We start from the raw sequence: 10,262 nt of genomic DNA, 5'->3' as shown, positions 1-10,262 counted from the left end.
ATTTGTCGGCTGACATACGTTGTAAGCCATGATGAAGAAAACTGTGTGTATACAAAATGCACTTGTGGGACAAAATATTATCACCACACAACTGCCTTAATTCAAGTTACTGGAAAGAATAAACAGTATGTGATCAAGGAAAAAAAGAGGGGAGAAATGGAAAGAAACCATGTGGCATTAGCCTCGAAAAATTGCTCAACTGATAGCAAGGAATGGAAAGAGCATAACAAATAGGGAAAAAGAAAGACAAGGAGGAGAAAAAAAGTAAAAAGGACCAAGCAAAAGAGACTTTGAGAAAAAAAAGAGACAGATGGAGAATGAAAACACAGGATGTGTAAAGTGCTTGTTGCCAGAGATTGATGCAGATGGTTTTCATGAACCAAGTCAAAACAGCTAATCAGTGTTTTAGCATCACTATGCCTACTGTAAAATAATCAGTGTACACAAAGTCACAAACTTGCACACAAACCAGTAGAGCGTTCTTACATAGCCTGCTTATGTGTTTACACACAGATCAAAAACAGAACGTTCCCCTAAAGTTAGCGTGGTTCACTCTTGGTTATATGTTTTGGAAACAAATTCCCAATCTTCTAGGAATGTTCTTTTCAGATTGTTGTAATCATCTTATAACGTTCTCCAAAATTACAAGGAGCTTTTTGTGTGGCAACCTAATAAGAACCTTAAAGGGTTCAAACCCTCCTGGAACTGTCACGAAATACCAGGAGAAGGCAAAATTAGATCCAAATGCAGTTTAATTAAATACATACAATAATCCAGAACAAAGCAACAAGCAAAAACAAGGCAAAAGGTAATCCAAAAGGACAGAGTACCAGAAAACACAACGTAACAAATTCAATACTGCAGCAATAAAAGAAAGAGAGAGCATTGTAGTGATGAGATAATGAATAAATTGCCTACAGGTAGTGTTGGGAAGTAACTATACATGTAATGTAATTATGTAATTTAATTACAAAATAAAAGTAATTGTAATCATACAGTTACTAAGAAAAAAATTAAATTACAGTTACTTATGAAAATGTTAAAGATTACAAGGGGGGGGGTTACATCTGATTTTTTTACACACACTCCCAACACACAGATTTAATTGAGTTATTTCATAAATTGCAGTGACTGCTCTAAAATATGAAACACCAATGTTTCAGAAGTTTATAACATGCTTTATTTTTTTAAGATCAACAGGTTTTTCCTAAGGCATTGTTAGATTCCAGTGTTTCCTGTCATAGCTATGCAAAGATTTGATTTCAAAAACAGTATCATAGCTATTAAACTATTTGTTTTTATGACTTTAATTATGTATTTAACCTCATAATGATTTTAAGTAAGTCTGATTTTGTGTTGGCTGTGCTTCAAAGGGGACATCAGATGCCCATTTTCCATAAGTTGGTATAATTCTTTAGGGCATTCATGGTCTCAGGGTTCGTGTAAAACAACACCCCTTTTGCCTTGTCAAAAACAGCTCTTTTCACAGCGTCTCATTTCGGTGCATATCTCTTTACATGCTACTGAGCTCTGCTCACCCTGCCCCTCTTATCTGTGGAAGAGCAAACGCGATTCAAAAATAATCATAAAAAATAGAAATTGTGTTGGCAACGATAGCCTTGTGGGCAGCGCGCTGACATACCCATCCAAATGGATGGGTATCCCCCCACCCCACCCCCACCTCCACCTATTACAATCTTAATTCAAGTCTGAGCACATATTGTAAATTTAACCCAGCCTGGTTTACATGTTTGAAAATGATTAACAGTTGAAAACATTAGAAATTAAAAAAAAAAAAAAAAATCAAAAGGTAATCAAATGTAATCAGTTACATTACTTTAATAAAGCAATTGAAAAGTTACACTACTTATTACATTTTAAGTAGGGTAACTTGTAATCTGTAACCTATTACATTTCTGAAGTAACCTTCCCAACACTGCCTACAGCTGTTAATCAGAACAGAAAAGACTTGGCAAAGGACTATGGGAAACAGAGTTCATAGCATAACAGTGAAAGGGGAGAGCGCCATCAAGTGGTCAGTCCAGGGCACAACAATCAGACACTGTGACAAGAACCAAAATTGTTGTCTTAGTTAGATGACACAACTTCTGACATCATCTTTATTGTATCTCTGTATGTTTAATTTGCACAGCTCTCTCTCTCTCTCTCTCTCTCTCTCTCTCTCTCACACACACACACACACACACACACACACACACAGTATATATATCATCTCTCTCATGGGGGTATATGTAACAATCGCCCTCTCTGAGACAGCAGGAAGGTTGACTGTTGGAAACACATGCTGCCTTATTGATAAACAGCAGCTTTCCATAAAAACACATCACTCATTTAGCACAATTCATTCACCCAAACAAACCAAATGCAAGAGATAAACTCCCAAACCCCATCCAAAAACACAATATGGCATACATATGTGCCTTTGTTGTAATCTTTTTCTCTTTCTTTGTGATAAACGAAAGAGTTAGTTATTTAACATTCTTGTCTGTCTTCAGGATTTTTAGCTCTTGCAACTGTGTATATCTCTGTATCGGTCTTCATGAGAACAAGAGAAAAAGGGGGAGAAGAGGAAAAGAGAGATTTGAGGGGTTGACATGAGCAGCAGCTGGTTGGGTCATTAAGTTCTTTAACCTAGATCTGCTGCACAGACTTTAACTCTCTACTGCCCTTTAAACAGTAAGAGTCTGTGTACATCTGTGGTGTCAATGCACAAAGCTTATTGGTACTGACAACATGCTAAGAAAGTAAAGCAGGCAAAAATTAACTTGTGTCAATACTGTGAGTGTGTATGTGGGCATTTGCTTCTTTTAACATCATGGCAGTTGATCCCTCAAAGTGAAAGTTCAATCAAAAATCAGAATTTATGTCATAATTTAATATTTCTTATCTCCTAATAGTCTTTGGTCAGATTAGATGCCATATTGAATTTAACACCCATGAAAACGAGGCTTCAGTTTTTACAATGGCACACACTTTATAAAGTTTCTAGAATGTGTAATTTTCACAACTAATGACTTTCAAAACTGTTTCATGGAGTCTATTATTTCCAGATCTTTCTGTCAGCTGAACAATCACACAGTACAATCCACTGATCGCACCGTGGGCCCACTCCTATCGCAGCCTCCTTTTCACTCCTGTCAACAATTACCCTACCCTAACATCTGTTCACATAAAAGGCAAAAGTTTTTTCCCAGAGCTTTGCCCCAATTTTCAGAGGTCTCAGTGGCTGTGAACTGTGGCTATTAAAACTGTTTCTCATGCCACAGTGGTCGTGAACAGTGAAACAACAATAACAGCACCTACTGGTCATAGTGATTTAATATTAGGTTTCATGATAGTATTAAACACTTTATCACTGTTTTTGTTTTATGCAAATACTTTAACGTTTGTAAGGCGTGGAAGAAGCAAACCATCAACCTTGTAACGGTCAGCCACAGATGGTTTGGAGAGAAGCATCAGATGTTCTCCTGAGAGTTACCAGTGAAAAGGGTTACATCTGGAAAAAATTAAAACCGATTACACCGGAGGGTGTGTGTGTGTGTGTGTGTGTGTGTGTGTGTGTGTGTGAGAGAGAGAGAGAGAGAGAGAGGAATCTAAGCAGCTCTTGTGAGTTTCATTGCGCTGTACCAAATGATTCCTTTCATCTCTTTACTCTTTCTAGATAACACACATACGCACGCAAGACTAACTAAAACAAATCTGAGGTTTTAAATAATGCTGATAAGAATCAAAAAGAACCCAAGCTTCAAGATGTTTTTTCGTTGGCTTGTGAATGATTAAATGCGAGCAGCGCCATCTGCTGGTTGTTTTGTAATATTGTATACAATTAGTGTGGCTGAGCTTGACAAAACAACATTATAATCGTCCTTGAGGTTTTGTAAGAATAAAAAAAAAAGTTTTTGTTGTGAAAACAGCTATTTAAATAACAGTGGTCTTACCAGACAAATGATAGGACAATGTATAATGTATGTAGATCTCCTTCCCTCGCTCTCTATATACAGAGGGGTGAAATGCTTTTGCATTTCCCCGATTCTGTTTTTTCTTCATTACAAATTATATTATCAGAATTTAAATTTGAGCAAAATGTTAAGTTTAAGTGAAAATGATTGATTTCAGAATGTATTTGCTTTAATAACACCATTGAGGCCGCATGAACTCCACATATTTGAACAAAACTTGATGACCATGTTCTCCACCAAGATTAAAGATTATCCAAAGAGCTTCTTGTGCTTCTGGGTGCACAGACATCTGATCATCTGTATAGAGGGTTCACATGATGAGTTTCACAAATTTGCTTATTTGATTTATGACAGAATCGTAAATATTTCATGTTCATTTTACGTCCTTATTTTTAAAAAAATAAAATAAAATTCACCCAAAAAAAATTTCCAATATTAGATTTGTAACATTTTGGAAATAACTCTCATTAATTTTTTAGACAAGGTAACAACTGCACACTAGCGCATATACAGACACCCACACACACACAAACATTCATAGAGTAAGCACATTGTACAGTGAGATAAATTGGTGTTTATGAATGAGGTGACCCACTCTACCAGTCCAACAGGCTGCTTTTCTCTGTCCTCTCTTACTCTCTCATGCTCAAAGAGAAAGAGAGAAAAAAGAGAGGGAGTGGTCACACAGAAAGAGAGAGATGACATATTTACCATATTTCAGCCAAGACCTTTTTGTTTCGATGTCCATTTGAAATATAACACCTAGAAGCAAATATTGAATGATGCACCTGTTACTTCAGCAATACATTATGCAGGCCAGTACATCTGCAGGACAGTTCAAAAAGTATATACTGAGAAACACAAACACACAAGCACGCACACACACACACACACACACACACACACACACACACACACACACACACACACTTTGGTACACTTTTTGAACATTTTATTGAATCATATACAAAATATCAAAGTAGCATCTGCAAACAAATGATGGTAGACCTTTTCTTAGGACTGACATCACCTTTCTGAGCAACTTTTTTTAACTGACTGGTCATTTTTATAGATGTATGATGCCACTGCCTCTTAAATATATTAAATTAACAATAAACATGTTCCACAAGCAGAAAGTGTCCAACACTACTTGTCTTCATTTTGAAGAAAATATTTATTGTTTCATATAAAGTTAGAAAGAAAGATAGATTGGTAAGTCACTCTCACCCTCAAGTAAATGTTTTACCCACAATCAAATGCCAGTAATGTGTGCACAGTTTATGTGGGTTTTCCACTGATAGATTAATATTTCTCAAAAAAATGTATGTATGTATATAATTTAGCAGTATTTGGCAATAAAAAACACTCTGTGTGAGAGCGTATACATATACACTTTTGCTAGAAAACTCTTGATTTACCTGGTGTGTGGTGCATATTAATTGAATGTAATGTGGCTAGCATGTGCAGTATGTGTGGTTTCGATCCCTGTGGAAGAGAGGGAGTCCCCCAACAATGCAGCAGGGCTGGTGACATATTTCAGAAACTCTTCCTGTACAGCCTCTCTAACATATTGTTGAATGATACTGTGGAAACCACATTCCTGGATATTTCCTCTTCTCTAATTCTCACTCTCATTCTTTCTCTTTGTTACACATATGCACTCAAAAATTGAGAAGCTGTTATGAATGACATTCTTCACTGTACCCGGTACCATCACACAGGGAGCAGAGACTATTTTAGATGGCATTCCTTGCCTTAACTTCCTGTGTAGTTTGCTGGTCCATTGAAACTATAACTAGAATTGCATTCCTGACCATTCCCCCTCTGACCCGATCTATCTATTCAAGTTGATATATTTATATAAGCCTTCAAAGTTTTCTTGCAGTTGCAAAAGAAGGATATATATATGTGTGTGTGTGTGTGTGTGTGTGTGTGTGTGTGTGTGTGTGTATGTATGCATGTATGTATATATATATATAATGCATGTATACTGTATAAGCAAGTAGATTTTAAGCTTCAAATCTATCAGTCTATCATTTCAACAATAATATTGCAATTTGACATTTAATTTTATCCTATATTATAGAAGCATTACTATAAATTATATCAAAATGTTGCTGTGGAAATGTAGTTTATTCTCAAACATAAGTTTATCTTTCAGAAACAAATGTGATTTATATATAATATGTATCTGTGATTATCTTTGTGAAAGAGTGAGGAAGACCCAAACAGAGACTGAAAGAGATACTTCAAACAAATAAAAAATGTGTGTAAATCTTGATGGTTCACTGTGCACCAGCACGTGTGTGGTGAAAGCACTGGAACATTGTTGGCCAATAGTAGGCTACAGCAGAAACTGGCATCAGTCCATACTTCCGTTTAAAACTAAATTCTTACTTCAGGACAAGCTGGGAGTGACAAAATGTTGCAAGACCTCAAGGGATTCCCTCAAACAATCCCAGTACCTCGAGACTGCCTACAAATGTAATCTATGCTGATCAAAGAGATATGAGTAACACAGAGGCCTTGGATTGTTAGACTCTCTGTCTGAACATCCTTTCTAATGCAGTCAACCAGAGTGAAATATAACTTCACATCACAGCTGTCATACCATCACTGTGAAGTGGTCATAACTCCAGTCACTGTTCTGGTCATAGCCTACACACTGCATTCTATATGCATGTGGGGCTTTGAGAATGACAGCCTACAATAATGTTTCCATTGTCAATTCTGCAACATTTAAGAAGGCATGTGGCATCACTCCACTGTTCGGTGAAGTGGGAACACTACTCTTCTGTGTGAAGGTGACTTTGTCCAATATGAAATTGTTTTAGCTACAGCCTCGATTAATTTCGACGTTCAGTCTATCAATAGACATTGACATAGTAGATGAGGGTTGGGCTCGTTTGTTTAGATCACACAAGAATGCTCCCCACCTTGAAAAAAAAAATAAAAAAGTTTCACCGAAGAAAAAGCGACTTGATGTTCGTTCCCATGGCAACCGCAAGCCCAACCTACCTCCATAGTAGAATTACCTGAATTCTCCTCACGTGACCGATCCCCAGGCCTTTCGACTAATCAGAAGACAGGACAGGTGCACTCATGTTAGTTTCGGAGGTGGAATCTCAGGTACTCTTGTAAACTGCGACGACACTATAAAGTCTTCCACCTAAGTTAAAATTTTGCGTGGCTTATTCAGAACCTACTCCAGATGATGTTGGGCAAAGGATGATGTTACGTTTCTCACAGACAAAGATATCTGTTCAGTCGAGTTATGCGTAAAGCTGCGTCTCAGTGATTGAAGTCTTCGGATACGTGGGAGTGAAAGATGATTTTCACGCACCGTGATTTCTTCTGAGGATTCGGTGTCTCTGTTGTTTCAACACATCTTTCATTTAGAGGAACCTCGGGCTGCGTTTATCTTGTTCTCATCATTTTTGTGCAGGTGAGTCGCTCAGGCTGATGATCAGGTTCGTTGTTGTGGCATGAATCATCACCTGTAGAAGACTCTCTGGAGCTTATGGCGCTGTAAACCTGTTCTGCATCACAGGACAATATCCCAGGCTGTTTGTCTTCTGACGTGAAGCTCATTTGTTTTGTACGAATGAAATTATTCGCAAATTTTTTAAATGTCATTCATACAGAATATGACACATATTGGCCTATTAGCCCATATGATTAACATTTTTACAATTTCTTAATTAAAAGTAATTTTGATATTTCGTATGGCGGTAGAAAAATGTCAGAGGTGGTGTAACAGAGATTTAAACACAACAACAAAAATGATAAAACATATCTGGAATAATATATTATGATTTATTGCTAAGCAATTTCTTAAAAAAAAAACTGTAAAGCAATTTTAACATTAATTGTGTAATGAACATATAGGAAGCAATTTTGTTGTCATGTGACAGTCATAAAAGAGAGAAGGGCCCTTTAAACCACTATAAGATAAAATATTATAAAATAAAAAATAAAAAATCGTAGTTTTTTTTTTTCCTTCAGAAATGTTAAATGTAACACTCCTGGGATATATTTCCTTAAACCAGAGCTTTGGAAGAAAATGGTATACACATTCATAATTTATGAAACCAACATAAATCCAAAGTTTATATTTAAGACCATGTGATCAAACACGAGTTTTAAACTAGATTTAAAAGATTTCTCCACTTTGGACATCACTTGTCAATATCCATTTTATAACATTTATGTATCCAATGAAGGGCGGAGATATAGGCCTAGCCTATTACAATAAAGTATATTAAACCTAATCTATTACAGATCCATCTCAGTTTACACTGTGTTGTTGTTATTCTTGAATAGACATGTTGTGTCTATTGTTGCTCTTACGTCATAGCGTCATAAGCGTGGGTTTATAGATTACAATTAAATGGTAGGTACACCTAAAAATAGCTACAACATAGTCCTTCCACTTTTAATGTTGAAGTAGGCTAACTTGATAGTATTAATTTATTTATTATTATTTTGTCTGTTTAGTTTTAACAATGACTGAGAAAATGGCTCCCTGGTGGAGGTCTTTCGTGGGCAAGAGGAGAAAGGCAGCCAGGGAATCGGCGGCGACGCTGGAGCAGGACCTCCGTCATCAGACTTCAGCAGGGTCCACACAGCATCCCTCCGCTGAGCCGGACCAACAGCTCACCTCACCAGCGAAAGAAGCGAGCAACTGCTTACCGAGCGACGAAACATATGACGACTCAGCTGTTCAGCCAACTTTCAACGAGAGCTCCAATCGCCGTAATCTCACCGTGTCCCGCTCCGGACGCTTCAAAGAGAAACGGAAGACCCGCGTGTGTCTTCCACAGAACCACGGAGATGATGGGAAACCCGCTGCAGCCAAATCGACCGACGTCCTGCCAACGCGCTAATTTCAACCGCGTTTACCCGATGGTAGCGCACTACCTCCATTCTGACACTGCTGAACTCAGTTTGACTCATGAATGCAATGCACTTATATGAAGTTATGAGGATAGCCTTTTGGAGTAGCCTAGGTTATCCATATCACAGAGGCTTTATTTTCCAAATGCTGGAAATGAGCTAATGATATTTCCTTGCTGAAAAAAACTTCATAACTTGTTTCTTAGCCTAGTGAGGCTAGTCTTTTGTAGGTTTCAAAGGGGGCACTTCACAACTGGTCTGGCTGGGAGACCAGCTGGGCCAGTCTGGAAGACTAGCATTGAGACCAGCAAACCAGAAGTTGTTTTTTTTTCCCAACAGGGTTATTGGACATTCAACAGACTAATTTTTGTGAAGGATTAAACATTTTTTCTTTTTCTTTTTTTAGAGCTTTGTCATACATAATTTGCACTATTTTGTGGTGTTACTGCAATATTTTATGAAGGACTGTATTAGAAGGATTTAGCAGCAATTATTTTTAAAAGTTATCAGTGCGCTGTAAGCACAGCCTTATCATGGCTTTTTTTTTAAATGCTTGTCCATGCATGCCACAGATTTTTCAAGGGGGTTAGGGTGGTGGTCCTATCCGTCCAGAATCACATTATTATATGCCATGATAGCCATGCATCCAACGTGTCAGAAATCAAAGCCGTGTGTTTTCTTGTGTAGTTTGTTTTATTGAATCCAGGACACTTAGATAGTGATTAGTTCTCCCACTGCAGTAGTGCAACATTTTCATTAGACAAACCAAAGATTCTTTTCTTATAATGTTTAGTTAAAAATCTAAAAGTAAAGATATAACAGAGAGGTCAAGAAAAGCAATATAACTAAACTATAAGCTGTTAGTTTAGCAAACAGTGTTTACGGTAGTTATATTATTAGTAGAGTATTGAAGGTATGAGCTGAATATGGATAAAGTACTATTCAGTCACCCTAAATTAGGATGGAACCAGATAATTGGTTAAAAAAACCTGAGAGATATAATAATTTAATCTGTTATTATGAGTGAAGCTGGTTGTAAGAGAAGTAGGCCTCTGTAGCTTCAGATGTTCTGATCCTTTGAGTAAGCAAGTGATGCATAGACAGATTTCAGATTTGGGTCTATAATGAAGATTTAGACGAGGTTTCATTCAGTGCAATCAGGAAAAATTTGGAATATACTGTACTCTTATGCAATAGTTTGCTAAATTTAGCTTTGGGAAGGAAGTGTTACTACATCAGAATTTAAATAAACAGGTGCTTTTCCATCTAAGGCATCCATTTGCACATGTGCTGAGTTGTTGTTGCCCCTGAATGTGTGTATATGTATGTGCGTGTTTGTTATGGGTGGGGTAAACAGACAGCAAAAGGTCATTATTAGAGTTAGAG

General features: G+C 37.2%; 1 protein-coding gene across 1 annotated transcript; it reads left to right on the top strand.

The window, feature by feature from the left end:
• The first annotated feature begins 7,101 nt into the window (after positions 1-7,101).
• LOC109112322 (proline-rich protein 15-like) lies at positions 7,102-10,164 on the top strand. Its single transcript, XM_042776566.1, has 2 exons — positions 7,102-7,425; positions 8,478-10,164. Exon 2 carries the CDS (start codon positions 8,486-8,488, stop codon positions 8,864-8,866), a length of 381 nt encoding a protein of 126 aa, XP_042632500.1. The 5' UTR covers positions 7,102-7,425; positions 8,478-8,485; the 3' UTR covers positions 8,867-10,164.
• Positions 10,165-10,262: the final 98 nt, after the last annotated feature.

This window comes from Cyprinus carpio, chromosome A19, assembly GCF_018340385.1.
Source record: "Cyprinus carpio isolate SPL01 chromosome A19, ASM1834038v1, whole genome shotgun sequence".
Lineage (NCBI taxonomy): Eukaryota > Metazoa > Chordata > Actinopteri > Cypriniformes > Cyprinidae > Cyprinus > Cyprinus carpio.
Note: the sequence above shows the minus strand (reverse complement) of the source record. Positions and strands in the feature narration are given on the sequence as shown.